The 24702-nt window shown below is 35.3% G+C and overlaps 1 protein-coding gene across 2 annotated transcripts in view; it reads right to left on the bottom strand.

Annotated features, from left to right (window-relative positions):
* SLK (STE20 like kinase) overlaps positions 1-24702 on the bottom strand; it is a 49000-nt gene that overhangs the window by 11301 nt on the left and 12997 nt on the right. The window contains exons 2-13 of one of the 2 annotated variants that reach the window (XM_075717517.1): positions 16643-16807; positions 14212-14260; positions 13302-13451; positions 10669-10741; positions 10257-10451; positions 9472-9553; positions 8341-8469; positions 4887-6308; positions 3398-3528; positions 3009-3132; positions 2554-2733; positions 443-535 (exon numbers count right to left, since the gene is read on the bottom strand). In XM_075717517.1, the coding sequence (XP_075573632.1) occupies positions 443-535; positions 2554-2733; positions 3009-3132; positions 3398-3528; positions 4887-6308; positions 8341-8469; positions 9472-9553; positions 10257-10451; positions 10669-10741; positions 13302-13451; positions 14212-14260; positions 16643-16807 (2793 nt within the window). The remainder of the gene's footprint in view (positions 1-442; positions 536-2553; positions 2734-3008; positions 3133-3397; positions 3529-4886; positions 6309-8340; positions 8470-9471; positions 9554-10256; positions 10452-10668; positions 10742-13301; positions 13452-14211; positions 14261-16642; positions 16808-24702) is intronic. The other variant, XM_075717518.1, reaches the window with a different exon arrangement.

A 24702-nucleotide genomic window follows, 5' to 3' on the forward strand; every position in this document is an offset into this window, starting at 1 on the left:
ATAACTTAATTTTACCTAATCTGTTCTGCTTCTATGAACAAGGTGCCTCATGCTTACATATTATATACATTTTCCTCCCCTGTGCTTATACTGCTCAAAAATTACTTCTGCTGTAACCTTTATAGTTTGACGGACCTATGGTGTACTTATGACTCATAAAAGCACTGTAAATAAACTTGCTGTAGAAAAATACCCTTCTTTTTTGGTACAGCATACAAAATATTACGCTTAACAGCACAAACCTGGAAATCGCTGCTCCTACATTTCTACACAGTATGCTCTACTGGATGTGATATGGGAGTACTTGAAGAAAGAGAGCAGTACGTAGGGTTAGTTTGAGTTAAGTTCCATATTCACTCAACAACAACAAGAAGTGAAATCATCAAGCTGTGTGAATACTGCTGCCTTTTGTATTTTAGTAGCTTGAAGCTGCCGTTGTTACCTGAGCATGCTGGCTTTGTGCAAGCTCCTCTTTCTGGCGTTTCATGAGCTCTTTTCTCAGCTCTTTTGGTGCTTTCTCCACTTCACATAAAACCTACAGTGTATATAAGCATGCAGAAGGTGGCGAAAAGAACACTTTTTCCCACAGCAAGCGTTACTGTGAACATAGGACATGCAGGTCAAGCGCTAGAGGTAATGGCAAGCGTGCATTACTTCAGTGGCAGGGATGTTAGTTTAGTGAAAAGAGAAGGAACAATACGTGCTTTATGTATGCCAGCACAACGCAGAAAGGAGGTATATGACAGCCTCTTTTTGCATGCAAATGCTGCCCAGTGCTCTCAGAAATGGCAGTCTCTTGCTCGCGTTTTCATGCAGCAGCTAAAAGAGTCAATAGTTAAGAAAACCACCACCTGCAAAAGTGGTATTTTCTTGAAGCACTATGGCAAAAGGACTACAGAGCATGTTTACTTCATGGTAAAGCTGTGAAAAATGGTTGGAAGCTTAAAATAACTTCCACTGAAAACCAGCTATTTCTGACACTGTCTCAAACATGAATTTAGAAGATGCCATTAGTAGTGTCTCCAACCATAAATGACATCTACACAGGTTATGTCTTTAAAATAATCATACAAGCAAATAAAATATTAATTGGTTCTAAGTGTTTGGTTCTGAAGAATTTAAAAGCATAAACCACCAATAACTAAGTCATTTTCAAGAAACTTTTCACGACACGTATGCTGGAATGGAACGTGTTTCAGTCCAAGGTGAATTAGACTAGATTAGTAGAAAGATTCTAAACATAACCTGGCTAAATCAACCGACTATTAATCTGTTAATTTGTTGATGTGTTTTATTTATTTAAGAATTATAAATATGTAAAATTGCACACTCCAATATAGCATGGGTAGTTTTAGAGCAGCAGCTGCATTTTCCTTCAAACTGTAAATTGCCTTCTTAAGCTTTAAATACAAAACTATCACTCAAAAACAAATGCCTGTTTGTTTAATAGTGGAAGCATCATCAGAAAACAGAGTCCAAATCACCACATGCTAATTGCTGTTTCCATGAAAGAACTGCTTTTAGATCAGAGCCATAAAATTCTTCCCGCTTTCCCATGTAGGACCCAATCACCAGTAAATAGAGAGAGACTCCAAAATGCAAGAGGTACCGCAAAAGAAGAAAAATTGTTATTTACATATGAGCACATAGTTCAAACTGGATACAACTTATATTTTTTGAATGCACTTTTGTACTACAGGATCATTCTATGCAAAAGCATGGACAGAACAGATTTCTAGAGAAATCTCTGCGAGTCTAGTAACAATTAGAGCAAACACTAGAGCCATTTATATTCTAACAAGCACTACACAATTGATCTGAAAATGAAATAAAACAGCTTTTAAGGTGCAAAATCCATATGGAAACACATCACCTTCTCTTACTCTAATGCAAGCAAATTAATAGCATAAAGTGTCAGTGCCAAATGTCATTAATTTTGCCTTAACTGTATGACATGTATGAAATTAACTGTAAAAGATTTTAGGTTATCCAGACTTTTCTCTCCTGTCTTTCCTTTTCGAGTTAAAAAACTAAATCCGTATAACTGCTGTCGCTTCATATAAAGAAATTCTAAACAACAACAGCACACATTCAATAAAAATCTAACAAATTACTCTAACAAAAAAATTCTCTGTAATTTAAGTCGTTCTCAGTAGTAATCAAGACCATATTCTTTTCTTCAGAATTCTAATTTGATAAGTAGCTATAGCTGGATTTGTTTGAAGTAGAAATCTCAAATATTTTTCATAATCTTTAAGAAAATGCTTTTTCTTGATTTAATATTTGAGAGAAAATACTTTATTAGAGATTCTGTGAAAAATAGTGTCTTCTAACTTGGTGATGTTTTCTAGATTAAGTCAATACCTAAATCTTCCTGTTAGCTGTTTGTATTTCACTTTAAGCAGTAAAACAAAAGAAATAACACTGACTGCTAATAACCCTTCCACAACTCAGTAGAGCACACAAGGTTGACAAGGCTTCTGGGAAACCTAATCTCAAGTGTTGGTTATGCCCATACTCCTTATTTTGTATATTATCATCATTGTCTCTTACCTCCTTTTTTTTGTTCTTCAGCACGTTCTGGAATTTGGACAATTCCTTCTCCTGTTCTGCTTTAATGCGTTTTGCTTCATCTCGTAAACGATTTGTGTGTTCCTGTTCCAAGCGCTCTATTGTCTGTTTCTGCTGTTTTTCTAGATTTTCTATTTCTTGATCATACTGTCGCTTTTTATTCTGTAAAAATAATTTAGCATCTTTTTTTAGAAAACTAAATTCTATCCAGTGAAGTGCTGTACCACAGCAGAGGATGGCCATGATGAACTGTTCTGGCAGGCAAGCTGTAGCATACAAGCTGGGCACCCCCCAATGGAAAATATTGCCATTTATTAACAAGGATGAAAACTAAGCTATAGCCAATCATAAAAGGAAACACCTGATTGCTGCCAGGAGTGTCCTGCCTACTCCATCAAGGTGTCGTATTTTAAGAGCACCAAAATCCAGAAACTCACTGTCATTTCCTGTTCAAAACGTCTGTACATCTGTTCTCGCTGTTGCAAAAGCTTGTTACTGAGTTGCTGTTGGGCTCTCTGCTCCTCCTTCTGAAGAAGTCTTAGCTCTCTTAGCTCTTGTCGCCTAATAATGAAAAAGAACATTTAATATTGATGGGAAAATGTACAAGTGGAAAATTACAAAAGATGAAAAAGTATCTACAACTTAGGTCCAGTAAAACTAGTTTTGAATTTGTCTTATTAAGAAACACTTTACATTCCTTTCTACTAACATAATAATAGAAATTAATCCCAACATGTTACAGAAACAAGATCATTAGCCCCCTTCTTTTATTCAAAGAGAAAAAAAATTAGCTGCTAACCTCTTGCAAATTTTACTTTCAGCTTACCGTAGAAATCTCATTTCTTCACTTTTCGAGTCATTTTCAGTAACTATTTTTGATGTGGTTACACTCACTTCTACTCCATCAACAACAAACTTCCGAGTTTTCTTTAAAGTTTTCTTCTGTCTTCTAGTTTCCTGAATAAAGCATTGCTAAGTTATTCTGTACTTATTTAAGTTATATCCTTTTTTCTCAATATTAAATTACTTCAAGTATTTCTGTGAAGGCCTACCACAGAGTAATCAGGAGTTCTTCTTGCTTATCAGATACCTCACTAATCAAGTGAAAATTTCAAAAATTCTAATGTACTGAAACTATCTCTAGTCAGTAAAGGAAAACTGTACTTATTGATCATCTAAATTGCCAGAAGAAAAAAAAAAAAAAAATTCTAGATAAACCCTGAACAGAACTGATGCAGTTTTATTTTCTAGAGCTGAAGACAGTTGCAATTGCTGCTTGCTTTTGACCATAATTTTCCCAGTCACCAAAAAAGATATTTAATTCTGAAAAACAGTACTGATACTGAATAGCAATTTACTTACCTACTTAGCTCTACTTTGGAAATAAATTAAACAAGCAAGTTTATTTTTTTACACATATACATTAGCCAAAAATCCTGTGATGATCTTGCCAACAGAATTGGAGAAATCTCACTTCTCAGAGCTGCTATTGTTCCGTTACAAGAGAAGAAAGTCCCCAGCTTTCTGGGGGAACTGTGTCTCCATTGTGTTAGGGCTACTGCAAACACCTTGAAGTCACGCTTAGCACAGCTATGCCAAGTTATGATTTTTGTTTGGGTTGGGGTTTTTTTTATTTGGTTTTTTTGGGTATGTTTTTTTTCTTCAAACCCATGGTTACGCAGCTACTATCCTATTATGGCTATAATCATATTTGTATAAAAATATAAATAAAGTTCATAATCTGTAATGTGCTTCCTCCGCATAAGCTCATTCATACCGGCCTAATGGCATTGATAGCGTACAACCATAGGAGTACAGTCTTCGGAATAAACAAACCTGAGTGACTGTCTGCCTTAGATCTTCTAAATATAAACAGAGAGACAGAAGATGGAAGTGACAGGAATTCAATATAAGATTTGTCCTGTTAAACAGGGATTCTGTGCAGAGTAAGGCATTGAACTAGTCTTCCTGAATATCAGCTCTGAACTACAACCATTCACAAATCTTCACCTTTAATATTATTAGACTTCCTGTTATATGCTAGTCTACATTCTAAAAATACAATTATGCAATAAAATAAGAAAATAATTAGCAGCTCTGTAGCTTCAGCTTTGCTGCATAACTGCGCAAAATCCAGACATTGTTAGAGCGCACAATTTAGAATACTTCGGTTTCTATGAAGTTTTATATTCCACACTGTCATACTAGTTTCTCACTCAATAATTTTCTTTGTTGTAAAGGTCAAACTTGGAGATAATTTTAGGGTCACACTCACACAGGATTTTATATAAAAAGATATGATTGCTTATACTTACCTGTAAAGATATTGATCCTGTCTCTTTGTTTTTACTAAGGAAACTAGAAATTGACAAGTTCAAATCAATGCTGCTGTTATCAGCCGTAGAACCAGTGCCTGAATCTGCATCATTCTCCTTCAGATTCTCTGATTCTAGCTGCTGTAAAGTTTCAGTATTGTCTTGATTATCTGTTTTGACTTTCTCCTCATTTTCTTCAGTGCTAATACTAATACTGGGGACTGGAGTGACTTCAGAGTCATCAGCTTGTTCATTGACAATACCTAGAAGCTTATTCTTTGTTACTTCATCAGAAGTAACTTCTGAATGTTCTTTGTCTATCTCAGTATTGTTTTCCTGGATATTCTCAGGTCTGTGCTCTTCTGAATTTTGGTCCATTTCAGTCAGTTTATCCACCACTTTATTAGAAATATCCTCAGGCTTGCTCTGTACCGCTTTCTGCTCTATGTCATCTTTTCCAGAGTCTTTGATCTCCGTTTCCTCCATGCTGCTTATATTACAAATACCTTCATTTTCACTTTCTGCCAGTTTCTTCTCTACTTTGATCGCTTTATCTTGGCTTTCCGATAGAGTTTCTTCAGAGCTGATTATCTCATGGACCTGCTTAGCCTGACTTTCCACTGGCTTATCCTCTGTCTCAGGTATTTTATCTCCATCGCTGATCTGTGTTTCAGCAATACTACCTGTTTCTTTAATGTTGTCAATTCCATGCTTTATTAGCAACTTTTCTTCATCAGCCACTTTATCTCCAGCATTAGGTAGAGTTTCTGTAGCACTGTCTATTATCACCCCTTTCTGACCTTCATCTTTATCTTTCTTTTGCTCTGTAGTATTTTCTGCAGGGACCTTTTCCTCCTTACTTTCTGAGAGATTTGTTCTGTTCTCCTTCTCTTCTTTTTCACCAGTTTCCTTTGAAATGGCTTCTTCAGTTTCTGCACTATTTTCAGTTGTAGGTACTATTTTCAGTTTATTATCTTCTGTCTGTTCATCTCCCATGTCATGTTCTTTCTCTGTTTTCAGGTTGGGTTCATCTTTTATTTCTGATTCTGTTACCACATCAAGTTCCTTCCCTCCTTTCTGGGGTTCCGTATCTTCATGTGATTTTTCCAGGCTTTCTGTATTTTCAGCTGGCACTATTTTGCCTTGCTCACCTTCACCAGTTGGCACAGAACCATTCTGCACTTTCATATCACCAACAGTAGTATCACATACGTTATCAGCTGTTTTCCTAAATTTAATGTCCTCAGATTCATCTCCAGTTGTTTTGTCATCTGGAAACATAGTGCTGGCTTTGTCCTCAATTGCATTACTTTCTGTTTTCTCAGAAAGAGATTCCAGAACAGAGGCATTCTGCGAAAGTTTATCCTCTTCAGAGCTGGCAATACTAAGGTCAGAGGATGCACGTTTGTCTGCAGGTAACTGCTAAAAAATTAAAGGAAGAAAAATATTTAATAATTTTCTAACTTAATTAAAGCACAGTTCTATTGAAGAATACCTGAATAGAGGTGAATATTGTATTTACAGGCAGAGTTATATGAATGTGATAATCTCAAAGTACTTCCCTTGGTATTACCACAGAACAAGTGCATGAACTGCAGACAGGCTCTGAACAGAACAATTTCACAAGAACCCTCTTCCATCTCTCGTAATTTAATAAAATATATTGTGATTGAAGGAAAGGGATCATGGTCAGCCCTCTGCCTCACGCTAACAGAATCTTCAAGAGTCTTTTTCCAATCACATTGCTTTTTTTTTTTTTTTTTTTTTTTTTAATTAGTTCAGTTCCTCGGTAGTCTAAGCTACAGTTGGATTTGGAAGACATGTCTTTGTGCCAGTTTGGCTAGGAAGAAGCTGCGTAGCTTTAGTTAGTGCAGCACTGATAAAATGCAATCTTAAGACCTTCTTCTTCTTCATTAAAAGAAGTATCTTTCCTTGTGTTCTTTGTTAAAAATGCCTGAAAATTTTTTGGTCTGTTTTTTAATCACTGTGAAATTCCATTAAAACGGTGAAAACCTCCAGCAGATCTGATTAAGCGGCAATACAGAACTAGAATAGAAACAGTTACATAACTGTAGAAGTTGTTGCTGCTGGAATATGAATGAATGTTATCAGATTACATACAGACATACAAAAGAATATACTAATAAAGTATCATTTTAACCACAATTGCCCTTTCACTCTTCAAAGTGACTGCGATATCTCTCTGTCTATATTTACTGTTAGAACCCTGTAATTTGCAGATCAGGCTTCTGATTTGCCATTGGGAACATACTAGGTTAGCTATTGTAACAAGCATAGGTTTGATCGCGCATTTCCTACCTTAAGGTTTTCCTAAGCGTACAGAACACACTTCCTTTTAAGTCAAAAGCACATTTAACAGATTTCTTCATGTAATCATTCTAGAAGCTTACTGTTGATCTCCAAGCAGTTTTTAAAACTACCACAAGTAAATAATGTAAGTGCATCTACCTCACAGTTTCCTAAACTGCTGCTTATGTCGAGACACTTAATCAAGTCACAGGGTGGACTTCACTCCAACCCTCCTGGGGATTGATGGCTTAGCAGCTAATCAGCGGAGAGAGGCAGTGGGTGATGCCTTAGGATATAGAGAATAACTCCTGGGGCAAGTTGGTGGGAATGCACGCTTGGGGCTTGGAGATCTGCTGGGGCGGACAGGGGAAGTGGTATGAAGACCAGGAGATGTGACTAGCATGGTGATGGGCGAGGAGGAAATGGAGGCATGCTTCTTGTGCATGTGCATTTGGCTTCTTTACCACTGCTGGTAATGGCAGCTACTGGTGTTACTGGTCACTGTCCGTGTTTACAGCACTTGAGCCAGTTAAGTCAGAAAGCACACTACCTGTGTACTTTGCAACCCACTACCATATCATTGAACTTCATGGCTTTGCCCTTTGAGGAACTGAATTTGCACTGTAAGATTCGTAAGCATCTTTACAAATACATTCATAAAAGCAATCCTGTCTTGGTAAAATATGGGGTTTTTTGCTTTTGTTTTTTTCTTTGACAGCCATGCTGTAAAATCACAATCTTAGTCGATAGCATAATGGCCACATACCTTCCTTAATGTTTTAAGCATCTTGTGGAATACAAATGTATACTTACTCGTTCATCTAGTCATTTTGACTTAAAATCATTTATATAAAAAGCAGTATCTCATTTTTAAAATTCTATACTACACATACATGTAAGAATAAATGAAGATAATATTCTATATTAGATAATGTTCTTTATTATTAGTTCTTAAGGAGTTTAAGAACATGCTAATTTTGAAAATGCTGACTGCATATTTTGTAATAAGGTTACAGTATGTTTATGTTATTATTCATAGAAGACTTGATGCAAAAGTTGGCTAGTACATCAGAAGTGGAGTTCTCCACAGGAAACTGATGCTTAAAACTAGTTGCATATTTAAAAAAATAAATTTTAAACTGACCAGAGAATTTTCTGTTTCTTCTTCTTCATCCTCATCTTTACCATCTTCAACTTCTTCTGTAACTTCAGCCTTAGCTTCTGCAATCAGTTCTCTTATTGGTTTATTGGAAGTAACAGTAACAAATGGATGCTTGTGAAAATAGAAAATAAGCACAATATTAAGTGCTGACTTCATTGTACACAGTGAGAAAATCATAAAGATTTGTGTATATATATGTATAAAGAAATATAACTTCAAAGAAACGTTACTTTTGATCTCTCAAACTTGAAGGTTCACAGTTAACATTAATCATAACTGTCCTAATGTATTTCTTTCTGCAGAAGTTTTAAAATCAAAACATTTGTATTCAAATATACTGTGTAAGTAGTCTAACAAACTTGCTAAAAATACAGATAATTCATTTATACTGACCTGTTTCACAATCCAAAGAATAGAAGTAGAAAGATTTTTTAAAAGGTTATTTTTCCTGGAAACGAGTTTCATTTCAGTTCCACAGTTAAATTATTTTCTGATAAGCTTCATCTAGAAATATTCTCTTTCTAGAAAAAATCTGCTTTGTCTTTAGAATGATTTTTCCTAGCAACGTAGAATTTTACACTTTAAGAGGAAACAGCTACCTGTTCTTCTCCTACTGTCTGAATCTTCTTTCTCTGCTTGGCCCTGCTACTTAAATCTATTCAACATATGCCAGATGTATTCTGGATAAAGTAAATGCATGCTGACGTTAAACAGAATCAAATGTACCTAGTCACATCAGCTCCTGTTTAGCTATTCTGCAGTGACAGCATTATAGAGGAAGGCTGAGCACTAAAGCTTTTAAAACACCTGTCAGCAATTGACTACTTATGTAAGTATCTCCTTCATCCATTGCAAGTATCAAAGTATAAATACTTCTGCAAAGTAATTAGTTATGTTACATCAAAATATGTAAACAAAGAATTTGATCTGCACTTGCTATCATTTAATCAGATTTTACCAAATAAGGATCAATGCAACAATGTTAAAAACAGATTGTGTATGAACACTTAATTTGAAATTACTTAAACAGTTACTGTAATACAGCTCTGCTTTTAAAAAATACAAAATATGCTTCCCTTTAAGCATTACTTCTGAACAATTAACTCTTCCTACCTGTAAAAGTTGAGTTGCACTCCACCTTGCATCTACATTCTTTTCCAAACATTTCTTCAGAAAATCTTTAAAATCCGATGACCTACACAAAAAGCAAACAGGTAGCGGTGGTTCTTTTGTCTTGACATCAGACTAGTATAGTGAAGTATTCTTTTGCTTTCACATGTATCTACACCACAACTCCAGGTCCTTCTATTGATTTAGGAGAACACAAAGATACTACAGGAATGCCAAGACCAATGTGGTGCAAAGATCAATGTGGCAAATATACAACATTTAAAATGTTTGTCCACTTACAGAAGAGTTTACTTTTGGCTCTGGATTTATAATACATCACATCTGCTATATCACTGACTGAATCACCTAAAGATATTAAAATGACCAAATAGATAATGGCTTTTAAAAATGTTTTCTTAGTATAAAAATATCTTAGACTGCTTTCACTCGATTTGCTTTTTCTTTTTCAGATGGTCTTCAGATCTTTTACTGCATTTGTAAAAAGCTATTTTGCATACATGTTAATGCAAAATCTGCAAACTATTTCAGTATAAAAGCTTCTATACAGAACTACGACAAAAAGACCATAGTCCCAATTGTAGAAGGAGATACATATATATGTATGTATACATGTACAAACATACATATATAGAATACGTACCTGACTTTATGTGTAAAGCTAGTCCCATAAAGTTCAACAGGTCTAAGTTTAGCAAATATACAACTTGGCATGCCTCACACTCAAAATCTGCAAATTGGGGTGGGTAAGTTGTAAATAAAATACTAACCATTTTGAAGGCTGTGCTAATGTAGGTGGATCAGATTTTGCTATTTTGAGAAGCACTCGCATTGGATTTAGTTCATGATGAGGTGGCTCTATTTGAGCCATTTCTATTAAAGTAATGCCAAGAGACCAAATATCAGCCTTGTAATCATAAGGCCTGTCTTTAGAGGTCTCGCACATTACTACTTCTGGAGCCATCCTGCAAAGAGAATAACGAAGTACCAGATTAGAAAATGCACTCTTATCTACTCTGAAAAAGGTTCTAAATAGATAAATTCGCTGAAGCATTTTAAGAAGCACATTCTACTCTCACTTGATCTATTTACACAATGTTGTATCAAGCTTGTAATATTAACAACAAAGGTAATATTAAGATATTAGTTCATACTAAAAAGTCAGCAAAACAGTGCACTTACCAATATGGTGTACCAATAAAAGAATCTCTTCTTTGTATTGTTCTTGTGTTTTTAGCTGATACTCCAAAATCCGCTTAAAGGAAACAGTAAAATGCTGTTAACTGGGTGGTTGAAAAAATATTATATCTTTATATTTTACAACTGTCTTTCAAAATGTTATATGTTCCAGAGCAAACATTCTGCAGTATTAAAACTTCAAAATGAGATAAAAATATTTGTGTTTTGATAACTGAGTGCCAAGGTTCTATAACATTTCTAATGAAAGATATTGAATAAATGTTATTCTCCATTGCTAGAGAGAAGTAATGCTACTGTTGAGCTGTGTGGGACAAGAGCAATGCATGTATTTACTGTAGGAATAAGTGGGTTAAATTATTTTAATTAGAAAATAATTTCTTTAGCCTATGAAGGCTGTATTCATCAGACATGGCATTAGCTCTCTCATTAATTCAACAACTCATTCAATTTTTAATTTCAGGATTCAAATTCTCATAAAGCTACATTTTCCCTTTATCTACGGGCTTCTTTCCACATGACTTTTCACTTTATATTAAATATCTGAAAGCTTGCATATGCACCTTTGATGTAACATCCAACCAAAAATCAGCTTTATCTTTGCAATCAATATTACTTGTCTAAAAAGCACTACATTTCTCACTTAGAAAGAAAGACAACATTTAAATAAGTGTTATATGCTTATTATAGATGTAACTTCCTTAATGAAGATCTAGAGATTAAAGGGACAAAATAGCCATATGTTGCCATCTTTAAGCTGAACAAAATTACTTGATGGGCTCAACACTTGAGAAGCCTAATTTTGCTCTGTGGACAAAAATTAAGGACTAAAAGAGCTACTTGTTCAAATGCAAAACCTGAAATCTTGAGGGACTACAGATAAAATGCAATAAAGGAAATTTATTTGCCATTCACATATTTGTAAAACAAGGAATTACCTATTTCTGTGTGTACCAGAAGCAAAATACAAATAGTTCAAAAGGAGTAAAATGCTCTTTCAAGGGATGCTGTACACTTATCAAAACTGAAGTAAATCTTTTTTTAGAAATCTTAATTAGCAAGCCTGAGTACATCACTAAATGTATGTGTAGAAGAAATCTCCCTGTGGTCTGAACTGTAAAGTAGTATCTTGACAGCCTGCGCAGTGCTACATATCAGCTAAGGTTGACCAAATCTTAAAATAGTTCCAGTCTGTACGAGGAGGAGCCAGGTCATGTGAGGCAAATAAAATGAACAGAAACAAATGATTCTCTCTCTGACCACGAGACTCTTGCTATGATCTGCGATTTCTTTTACAGTAGTACTAAGAAACCAAGATAGTGGTTCTACTACATTTATAAGCCCTATGAGACCGAGTCCGTCACTAATCTTCAGGCTTCCAAGAGTAACCAAAACAGTGAAGTTACCCAAACTTTGTGGAGGAAGAGGAAGGCACATGTAAGTATTATATGTACAAGTAATAACCTTGTGCACGGGAATCCATGCAAAAAGCACAGATACACTTAACTCATCAGTATAGTAATGCAGGTTCTTAAATATTCTGAACTTCTTAACAGAGATAATGCACTATACCTTGCAGAGACACTGCATTAATACAAGTTAGGTAGTACATATATGTGTGAATTTGGACACATCTTGCTTACATTTAAAAGGAACATCTGTAGCAAGGCTGGGAATTTAGAGCCCCAGTTCACTGTGGTGATCTTCTGATTCTCCTACCTTTACCCTCTGTGTAAGTTGCACCCAAAGAAATGGAACAAGTATCACACACATCATGTAGAGAGAAGTTTTTGAAACCTGAACGCAAGCTGCTATGTCATGGAACTGTGACATTGGTAGAGCCACTGTAAAGGCTGACAGCTTATACACATTTGCCCCGATGAAGCCCTGAACAAAGCGGTTCCAGACAATTCCTATCTTTTCCTGGCTGAATGAAGGGATGCTATTCACCCCTAGTAGTCCTTTGTCAGTTCTTCATGGAGGAATCCTCATGGATTCCCTACCGCATCAGAGGGAAAATGTGAAAGACTGCTTAAATTCAGATAAAAAAATTCGGAATCAACAATAGTAAGCTTGTATTAATTTTCTTCCAGACTGTTCTATCTTAATTTCAGTGCAATGAACAATTAAAAAAGGCATGGCAAAACTAAGCTGAGTAATTAAGATGCTTCTCTCTCTCTCAATAATGAAAGAGACAACAGTACTAGATACTGGGTTTTGGTGATTGTGAAGGATGTTCATTTTCTAAACTAACAACTTCAAAGGGAAGTTCTGATGTTACCATAGCACACTTAAGAATATTATGCTAAGAAATAGTAGGACCTGTGTCTGACTTCAGGTAACTTGGTACAGATACTGATGTGACTCCTACCCCTGCTGATTTTGAAGTCTGAAAGATGTGCCAAGTACGGTTGGGACATTTACTCAAGCTTCCCCCCCGCCCCCTTCTTCATAGTAGCAAACCCCTTGCATCTGAAAAAACTCTCATTGTTAGATTGATATTTAAATTGATATTTAAATAGATAAATACTGAATTCTGCCAAACTACAGCCCAAGGAAAATACAATTATAATACCACGCAAAGTTCTGGGAAAGACTTTTGTATGCAACATGCTTACCTAGTTTAATGTCTCCATCTAATGTGAAAAGAATATTGCCAGCTTTTAGATCTCTGTGGATGATCTTATTTTCATGCAAGTAGTTCAATGCTTCCAGTGTCTGCCTGCACACCACTTTGATCTGTGGCTCTGTTAATGGCCTTTCAAGCTCTACAAGAGAAAGACAGAAATAAACACAACATTTTTGCATTTTATGTTGTTATGTGTTCACAGCAATCAGTATAGAGGTATATGTGAAAATTAATTAATCTGACAGATTCTGAACATCATACGTCAGAAAAACTTCTATCTTAAAATATTTGCTCCTTTCAGTAAAAATTTCATCCCTTGTACCCAAAACCCTCCTCATTATGTATGCCTACCTATCTGAACTGTGAAAAAGCTATACAGTTTAGAGACTGGTTCTTTTGTATGGTACACCGAGATGTTAAAGACTAGCTCCTTTATTTACTGGTATTAGCATTCACCGAACTTGCAGAATAAACACAGAAAAATCTGATTTTAAGGTTGATGCAACATAAAAAATTATCACTATGTAATCTGGAAGATGGCAGGGGAAGGGGAAGAATGAGATCCTGAAAAGGGCTCGTATAGATTATAACAACAGAGAGCTCCATAAGCATATGAGAACAACTCATCACATTCACTTAAAGGATCAAGACAAAAACGTGTTTTGAAAAGTAAATAAACACTTTAAAAATGAGAGAAAATTAATCTAACTTAAGAAGTTATAATGTCCATAGATACAGGTGTAACACTAATTTAAAAACCCCAACATTCAACACATAGAGCACACCAATTACATAAATATTTGCATTTCAAAGCAATATACATGTGAAACAAGTCTTAAAATACACATATTATAATTTTCAGATGTTATTAAGTTTATTATTTGAAACAACTTATTTACCCAACATTACTGCATCTACTGCTCCACCTGCACAAAATTCGATCAGGATCTGTATATAAAAAAAAGAATACACAAATTACAAATTAAATAGTTCTGCTGAATTGAACCCCTGATTAAGGGAGCATTATTGGGAGACCTGAGTTTCAGAGTATTTGGCCTTGACAAATTATTTCACTAACCTCTGCAAAATATTGGTACTGTTACCCAACTAGAAGTAGGTCTGTGCTACTCAAGCGAATTATTTGAAAAAGGCTTGGAGATCCTCAGACAAAAGTTTTAATCCAAAGATAAAATTCCATAATAAAACTTATAAAACATAATAAAACAGCCAGCTTGAATCTGACTCGTTGTAATGCGATTTACATAATCCCTACAAACTAATTTCTTGATTATTAAACTGTACTTCTATAGTATAATCTCTCTGACTGGAAAGTACAAGAGCTACAGGATTTTCCAGTAGCAGATGTTATCTCCATTATTGTTTCAGATGAGAAGAAAATATGGAAAAATACTCTTAAAAGTTACAGAATACGAGTAAATTTAGATGTTTACATTAATTTTCCTCCATTTCCACTGATGCCTACAATACATCAAGGCTTTTTACCCAAATTCTTATAATACTAGAACAACTCCATCTCCAGTTCTCAGTTTCCATTTGAAACAAAAATGAACTGCAGCTGTTTTGGGGCACAAACTATGCTGACACGTAGGACAGAAAGAACATACACAAAGGAGAAAGAGGGTAGACAAAGGGAATGAGGAGGGCAAGAAAGAGGAAAGGTCATCCAAGACTGACACCCCACCCTTCCTTATGTGTTTTTCTTCTTTAATTTGAATTTTAAACTTTAAATTATAATTTTCAGTCTGATAGCTAACAAGTATTTCTTGTCAGAATCCTAACAGCCAATAATCTGGGAAATAATAACTTAATTTTTTCCTTTAGAGTACTTTTAAAATCAGAGTGTAATTGCCCATAAAAGAGGAAACCTCAAATTATACCTTATACCATAACACTTATATATACACCACTTATGTTACATATTACTTTAAATTACTATTATAATTAATCCTCACAACAATGGTACTAACAAATGTATTATATAATGCAACCCTTTGTAAACCCTTTAGACCATTATTCCATTTACATGCTCCAGCTACTGCCAAGTAAGTTAAGAGTGGGAAATTGTAAATAATTTCTTTCTAAAATTTGCTCTTTGATCTGCCAATCTGACAAAGGCCTCTTTGGTAGAGAAATTGTGTTTCTAAAACTGTAAAGCAAAAACATATTTTTATGTCCAACTATCATTCTTTTCTTTTTTTTCCCTCCACCAAATTCTGTTGACTTACCACATCATTACAGCCTTTCTTTTGCCGCTTTCATGCCTCTGCATTTCACTGTAACTATATATCTGCAATTTTATTTTCAAACTATTTACTCCTCTTCTATCTCTAGTCTGCCAGTGAAGCCTATCCACTCAGTTTCATATTCTGCCTTTATGCATACTTGCTTTCATGCTGAGCTTTATGCATGGAAATTTTTTCACTATTCCACTGTTTTATACAATATCACTTTACTCTGCATTCAGATCACACAAAGTTTTCACAAAGCTTATCAAAATAAATCTACATGAGGAAACATGGTATTACACTTGCATTGTTTTCATGCTTAAAGGACAAAGCATATTTATCCTTTAAGGATAAAGGAAATTATCCAAGGAAATTTTCTTTTCCTCATTTTAGGTATCTTTTTTAATTACAAACTCTTTAAAAAAAAAAAAAGTATTCTTTGTACAATTCCAAAAGCACTTATAAATATTGCATTGGATCACCTAAAATAAAAAATTGTATTTTCATAGCTAAAGCTATTCAGTGCACAGGATATAGCAGAAGAGCGATGTACAGTCATATGTATGCCCGCCACACTTCTACATACAAATACCTAGATTTTAAGTAAATTAATTATGGTTTAAGTCCTGGTAAACTGTCCTTCTTGGAAGTACCAATGAATTCACTCTTATCTAAAATACATACTTCACAGGCAGCACATTATTTATTTTTCAGCTGCGGATACTGAATCTCACTCTAAACTGTGCTAATATAATTAAAATCCGAGTCCTGCTGTTACAAATAAGCACTAAGAACTCTCTCTGTACACTAAAATGAACTGCTAATTTCCAAATTTTAGTTTCAAACTCCTGACCAAATGAGTCAGTGTAGCTCAATTTTACAGTGCCAATTTCCTAAAATTTGGAATTCCTAAAATCATACTCACAATTTATCAATTAGTTTTGAAACCGAATAGTTATCACGATAGTGACAACCCAGAAGAAATGTGATTGACAGATCATCTTTTAATAAAGCCATGAAAAAAAGGTAATTTCAATAACCTTTTGAAATAAGTAAAAGCATTTAGAAAAGAAAAAATACCTACCCACAGATTGTTTTCATAGTAGAAAGCATCTAGGAGCTTAACAATATTAGGATGATCACAGGATGCTAAAATATCAATCTCAACCATGTAATCTTCAAGTTCTTCTTCTGATTTAGTATCAATCACCTTTGCAGCAGCCAGTACTTTCGTTTCTTTGTTCTGAGCCTATAAAGAAAAGTCACAGCAAACATATATATCTGAATTTCACCAGACAACTGTCACCAGCCAAAGAAAAAAAAAAAACCCAACAAAAAACCCTCTCCTGACATTTCTGGACTACTTTCCTGCCTTTAGTTTGCTTCTCTACAAAAAAACCCAGAAAAGGGGTTTAATAACTTTTCTCGAGGTCAAGAAACAGTGAAAGACATGAATATAAAAAAACATTCTTGTCACATTCTTTGAACCATCACACAGTCGATAGCTTAGGGTCGTGACTATTTTGTACTCCTAAGATGAAGTTCTGTGCTGCTCCTCCAAAGACTATCTATTAACACTTGGCGAGGACTGTGGAGTAGCCTCCACCCTCTCAATTCCGACCACACACTCTTGCCCTTCTGCCGCTCCCCGCATTGTGGCAGCACAGCTGTTCGCAAAGCCACGGAGAAAAAACAGATCCTCCACCAGTAATCAGGAGGTTACGCGCTTCTTCAGCCAGGGGCTGTGTTCAAGCTCCCATGTTAAAGAGCTGCCAGTCATTAATTTGTCTGGGCATTTTACTCTCTTTGCTTCAGAGGTCTAGGAGCAACTCCATAGCTGGCTACTCATTGAAGCTGGCCATGCTGAAAATGCTGCCAGTCTCTACTTCATTACTCCGCACCTTAAGACCAGGGAGCTAGAACTGCTGTAGTGATAAGGTCAACTGGAGAACAAATAAGATTTTGACTTGCAAAGCGAAGGGAAAACAAGACTGTAGGTATCCAAGGGAAAAAAAAAAAAAAAAGCATTTCTGCTATGCATTAAAATATTCTTTGGCTTTTTTTAAACATAAGAAATTATAAACAATTAGGGTGACTTATTTAAATAGCAAAAAACCTCAGAAACCAGTTGCTGCAAATACTTATTCACGTAATATTGCTGAGAAACTAATCCAGCAAAACTAGGTGAGATTTTTTTTTTAATATGCAGGGGATAAAGCAAATACTAAACACACAGCCTATATATGTGTGTGTATATGTACACACACACAGAGAAAATTATACACGCTTTCTAATAATTCTCTTGCAAGTTATGTTTGAAGGAATACTGTAACTTGGAATTTAGTAAACTTGAAACAAGGAGGTATATTTTCTCAAGCCATCATAAAAACACTAGTTTGTCAAAGCACTTCCAGCGGTTATCTTTTGCCTCTGAATAAATGCAAGTTGTAGGACTAAAGCCTACTTCACCAACTATACATAAAGACCATGAAAAAAAGGCCTAGATTTACTCCACCTAGCTTTTGACATTCAAATGGAATTAAATGAGAAGTAGGGACGTAGGCTGTCTCCAAAGCGCCAAAGACAAGAAGCTGCAGGGGCAATGCTGGCTCCTGGTGCGGAGCGTCACAAGGTGGTCGGTCCTGTCCCTCTGCTGGTGCGGCTGCCGCACGGGGCACCTTGGCCCAAAACGTAGTGGAGATGAACCCAGGACAGGACACGGCAAGGCTTCCAGAAAGTGACTTTTGTCACCTAATCTCATTATACTAATATCAGACAAAAGCTGATATGACACAGCAAATAAGAATTCTTAAGAATGATTTTCAAGGTCTAAATATTCTTAATTTCACAGGCATAAATAATTCTCTCAATGTGGCAAAAGAGAATAAAAGATTCAGAGATAAATGTTTGTCATAACATTCAGCAAAACACACTTATAAGCATAGTCCTAGCTGATTCATCTTATGTTGAGGGTAAAGGTTTTCTGTAACAATTATTTTTATCTCAATATTCTTTCCAAAACAAAAAACAACCAAGCTTCCCAACCTCAATATTTGCCCTCCCATTTTTAACAACAAAGATAAGGGATCTGTGTAACATTATTTGAAAACAAATAACGGAGAACTTTTCCAACACACATTCTAATAATAAAAAGAAAAAGGTCTGCTTAATAACGCAAACATAATTTGTTTTGATTTCATGTTTTATAGCAAGAATGAAAGACCAACATTCCTATTCTACAGCTGCACTGTAAATTAAACATGAAAAGGTGAAACAGATGCCTGACTCCACAACAGAATTAGACTTGGTAGCTTTACATGTGCAGAAAAATGGTTGTTAAAGCACCTTTCTAAAGAATTCAAGTATTAACTGTAAATTTACTTTTTTGAAACATGCATGGCCATACACTCTCCACTGTACCTTACAAGAAGGATACTTAAAAAAAAAAGATCATGAAAAAACTTCTGAAATTCATTTTCACACAAATTTGCATGCAAACTATATAATGGTAGTAGTATTTTTTTTTTTAATAAAACTATTTTAAACTTCTACATCAGGTAACAATAACAGATGTTACTGTTTTCAAATTCAGTTTCACCTGGGGGGGGCGGGCATTGGTAAATTAGCCTGTATGATTACATGCTAGGGAGTTTGCTGCATTTATAGCATATATTGCTTTTTTTTTTTTCCCCAGATCCTTTTGCTTGAAGTAACTAGAAATCTGCTTTGAATAAGTTTCTTTTATTTCCTCCTTGTGGTAGCTCTATTAAAACACCTCATTAAAAAACAGAAGTGATTGTAGAGACAGTATGGTTATCTTTATGAGCATCTTAACAATTATAAACAAAACAAATATTCGCCTTTGTTCTGACTTGAGATACTAAAATATTGTAGGTCTAGATCCAGAATTCTTTCCCAGTTCTCAAAAGAAAAAAGCTTCCAAATTAGTGTATTTCCACTGGGTATTTCTGAGGACTGATAAAACATTTTAAGTATACATCAGGTTACACTTGAAAATAAAAAAAATCTTTATATATTTTAAACATGATTTTAAAAGTTCTTTTTGAATAAGACATTATGAGTCTCCACCCCACAATGCACTCTATAATAAATACCCATCTATGTGACTTGCTGTAAGAAGCACGTAAGAAATACGCTCTTTTGACCTGTGTAGGACAGGATTTTACTCTTCATGCATAAGATTTATGTAGCACTGTATTGTATGGGAAAAAAATCCCCTCTGGATTAAGAGCAACAAAAAGCATTTACAGCTCTGTGTGGGCATGTTTGTTTTTTCTAGACTCTGGCTGAAGTCTTTCTTCTGCCACATAGCATTCTCCAAAGGTCAGAGCAGGAACAAAAATGTGTAGATGCAGTCTTGATTTGCATATACTCATTTTGCATTTGGGTACATGAACATTTAAAGTCAAATAACCATTCATGTTACTCAGAGGTTCTGCCCTTTCAAAATATGTATCAGCAGACCAGCAGTTTCTTCCTATATTTTAACTCTCAACTACCAATTCAAGTTATTCCAAACGCTCTGCTTAAATACATTTGATTCTGCTTCCATGACAGGTGATTTAAGCTTCAGTCCTACACTAAGAAATCCAAACTGGCACCTTCAGTGGTTATAGTTCAATCCTGCCTTATGTGGAGACAAGGAATAAAGCAGGGAGAAAGATTTTCTTTCTTTGCATTAACAAAATCTGATCTTTTCAAAAGACTCATAAACAATGGTTGAAGACTGAACTGGAATACCTCATTCCCTCAAGATCTGACTAATGCAATATGACATAGATATTATTAACTAATATATGCAACAATTCATAAATATTGCAAACCTTCCACCAAAACTTCTATTTGGAGGATATATTTCAGGTTACTGCAGCAAACATTAACTTACAGAGAGATAGTATGCACAAGGCAATAGCAAACTGTATGTTACAACACGGTTATTGCAATGGATGGCACAGCCTCATTAGCAGAAAACACATTGAAAAATACTCTTATTCTCCTAATTCTAAGATAATGTACTTTTAGAAAGATGGATTGCAGGTTTGCACAGAATAAATATGATCTTGTAAGTCAGAACTTGCAGAATTACTTTCTGAACCTGAATCCCTCACAGATGGCAATGACAGACAGTGCACAAAAATGCTGTAACCATTTGAAAAACATATCCATACAAGAAAGAAGAATAACCATTCTACACAAAACCAGGATCTGGCAGTATGTGAACGTAGTGACTCCTCCCTATCAATCCTGGCTTTTTATACAGCAGCATATATCCAAATACAAGCTTCAGAACCAGAAGCTTTGCGAAGAGACTGATAGCAGAATATTAAAAGGCAGGTTTACGGTCTGGGCACTCAGCCAAGACACTGCATATTCCCAGCCATGGACAGCAGGGAGACCAGAGCCACCGTTCCAGAGTAATAGGATTACAGCTCAGCGATAACTCACAGTCTTTCATCTTTAGATGACCAATATGAAGTTTCAGCCTTGGTTGTAAGGAGCTGTTTCGGTTACCTAACGCAAGCAAATGTTTCCTTCCCAACTGTGCAGCTCCCCTCCTGCGATATAGCATGTAGGCGTCTGAAAATTAAACACTATTTACAACTGAAAAAAGTTAAGTATGTCCTTCATCTATTGTTCAGCCAACAGGAAACAAAGCTGAGATACAAGATAGAAAATTGTTCATCGCTTTTCTCCCTGATGCCTGATGTCTTTTGAGATGTTAGATAACCACACTGCACGCTTTGCAGGCAGCAAAACAAACCAATTAAGCAGCTTTTCCTTTCTGACTCACTCTTCTCAAGAAAACTATAGGCATAATCATAGATCACCAAGGTTGCCAAAAAATGAAAAAAAATGCACATCCCTATTCAGCAAAAGATGTTTTTACACATAAAAAGCTCCACTTTTGTGTAAACATGGGATTGTCAGATCTAGCTCCATATATGCTTTTTGATGACATCTGAGTAGCCGGTACTGAAAAACTGTCCTTGTACAACGCAAAGGCAAGATCTGTTTCTCAGAGCTGTCAGAAAGCGGTGCATCTCAGGCTTTCTTAAACATATGAACCAAGGGAAAAAAATTGCTATAATTTCAGATTTTAGCAGCCTGATCAAATAAATCTGTAAGAAGTAGTGTGGCCTACTGGAAAAACTGCACTAGACTTCATTTTGTATAAATTTACTATACCATATTTAACATCGTCCTGTGCATTTTTAAACTACAACTCCATGATTGACCAGTATCAAGTGTGCAATCTTCTTTTCAAAACATGGAAAGGTGTTCTTTATTAGTGAATTTTAGAAAAAAATCTACTTTAATTAATCAGGTAAAAGGCAATCATTAGTTCTAACATCAAATATTGAGAAATGTAATTAAAAGTACCAGTTTGAATTCAAAAGCAAATAGCTACCTCTGCAATACTAAGCCACAGTTTTTACAATAAGTCACAAGTTAGGCCAATGAAAGAGATGGCAAACTCCACAGATTTCTGGAAATTAAGATGAGCCAGTCATTTCAAAGAAGCTATGTTATTTGGCACCAGTCTTCACTGCACAATGTTTGAAAATGTAGTAGTAATAAAAAGAACTCTAGAGAATTTCAGTTTTTTGTTTAATTGTACATATGGTTGGTCCAAGGAATTAAAAACCAGCTAACTTCAGTTATACTTGCTAAAACTCGTTGAAATGACTGTTACAAAAGAACTATTCAGAACATAATGAAAGGATAGTATCTACCAAAGATGATACACCCTCAAACTACAGCTGAGCAGCCAAAATTTTTTCCTGCCTGCACAATGTATCGTAACTACCTACTACAGAGTTTCTTCTACTTAAGAAATACTTAATGCCAGGGAAAAAAATACTGAAATAGAAGTGCAGATAAAAGTGTCTCTATTTCCTACAAGCATATAGTATTACTAACAATGTGGAGCCCAGGGTTCAATACAGACTACTGAAGTACATCTTTATGATACTGTGGTCTGGTGCTGCCTTTGTGGCTATACTAGTTTTGGCGTGGTTTCCATGACAACTTCACTCTTTTAGCATTATCCTTGTTCTTCGTACTTACTGTGGTGGTTCTGCTTCCTCCATAGTTGGTTTCTGAGGATTCCACACAAGTTATTTTTGGGAGTGGTATGGAATATAATTGTCATGTTTAACCTCATGACTCCCTTTATATACTTTCATTAATTCTGCACTATTTTGCATACTAGCTAAGCAGAGTTCCCATCCTGATTCATGCATTGTGTCACTGAAATCAGAAGGAATATTTATATGCATATTTGAAAACTACTAGGGCTGAAAAGGCAAATATGTGCAAAATAACTGAAACAGTCCTTTAGAGGAAACTTAACAGAGGAGATTATATCAGATTTTAGCATCATTCTTCTTATTTAAGCAAGCTCACATAAAAGCAACAGGGAAAACCAGCTGACAATATTGGGAAACCATTTGTAACTAAAGCATTAAGTGGTGTCAGAGGTATAAGTGCAAAGGACTGGTGTTTTTCGCCTGAATTCAGTTACAACAACTACACATACTACTTGCAAAAGCAGCATTAAAAAACACAATTCTGCATTACAATCAACTTCTATACTTGAGAAGGGGGAGGTGTGACAAATTAAGATTTATCCCCACAGTGCTAAGCTGCTTTGCCAGTATCTTTCATCTGCAGAGGACACTAACAGTTGCCAGCAGAGGTTTTCTCCATTTTATCCAGCACCAGACAATGTCAGCCCCAAACTGACTTACAACTTCCCAGGAAAGGCATCTCTATCTTGGATTACAGATATCCTACAGTTATTTATTCAGTCTTGTGTCATTAGGGAAAACAAAACAAAACAAAACATAATGCTTACTGCTGATTAACTTACAAGTTTGTTTTAGTCCCTACAGCTTAAAATTAAGCCTTTATTCCAGCAATAAACACACCTTTATTTGATGACAGAAATTAATAATGCTTCCAAGAAACAATGATATCAAGAAATAATTTTTAACCAAACAACAATTGCTAATTTTAGATGTTTACTAGCATTACTTTTAAGACAATCAACAAGCCAGAAGCTGTCTCCAGACTGTTTTTTTCACAAAGGTATCACACAGCTTTGACAGTTGAGAATTTCATTATTTGCTCTTGATAATTTTACGATCTGTTTGAACACAAGACTTAAGAAACCTCCGATTCCTTTACCTGGGAGGATTTTATGTTATAATCTTGCTTCCAGTCATTTAACATCTGTAACAAGCTTTAGTTCACTTGAGATGAGATTTCTTTCAGTAACACTGGACCTCAGTCAGCCAGCGTTACTCCTGCTAACATCTTTTCCCAGGGAGACATTTGGAGTTGTAAAAGCTAACTCTGTAGCTTTCTGCAAACAGATATACCACAGGGTGCTTTGGCTTCATGTAGCACTAAGTCATTTTGTTTACTAGCACTTTACAGACTACATAGTGTACATTCACAGATGTACACGTATCAACCTAGAATACTTTCTTTTTTTTTTTTTTTTTTTTTTTAGAAAAATGAAGTGGCTAGGCCAACCCACAGTTCCTCCTTACCCTGTTCCTTGGCGTTAGGTTACAAAACAAAATTGGGATCTCCTCCACCCAGAGCATTTGGCCAGATCAGATGTAAGATGGCTACAGCTGTTTGCTGACCCGGCACAGCTATTCACATGTAACAAAACAACAAAAAGAAAGGGCATCTGACTTGAGCATAGAAAATTCTGTCCTTCCAAACTGGAAATGAACAAGTCAACAAAACAATAAACAAAGAAAAACGACAATTTCTTTGGACTTTAAGAACTGTTCAACAAAGGTCTTCTGACACGTTACTAGGGAAACTACATAGTCATAGAAATGAAATGTGGCACAGTCATTAAGTTAAAAAAACTTGCTGTCAAAAAAGTAAAGAATATTATTAAAAGCTCTACATTTCATATAGCAGAAGGAAAGCATTTAAGGACCTGTACTAAGACAATTTATTTTATGTATTTATTGTAGAAGATGATGGGATAGAACACATGTAACATAACTGTCATTTGAAGTATATGCATCTTACTACTCAAAAATATGGGCAGTTTGGGAAAAGGTTCTGTATAATTTGATACTGCAATGTGAACCT

The sequence above is a fragment of the Pelecanus crispus genome, chromosome 10 (genome assembly GCF_030463565.1).
Source record: "Pelecanus crispus isolate bPelCri1 chromosome 10, bPelCri1.pri, whole genome shotgun sequence".
In the NCBI taxonomy this organism is placed as follows: domain Eukaryota; kingdom Metazoa; phylum Chordata; class Aves; order Pelecaniformes; family Pelecanidae; genus Pelecanus; species Pelecanus crispus.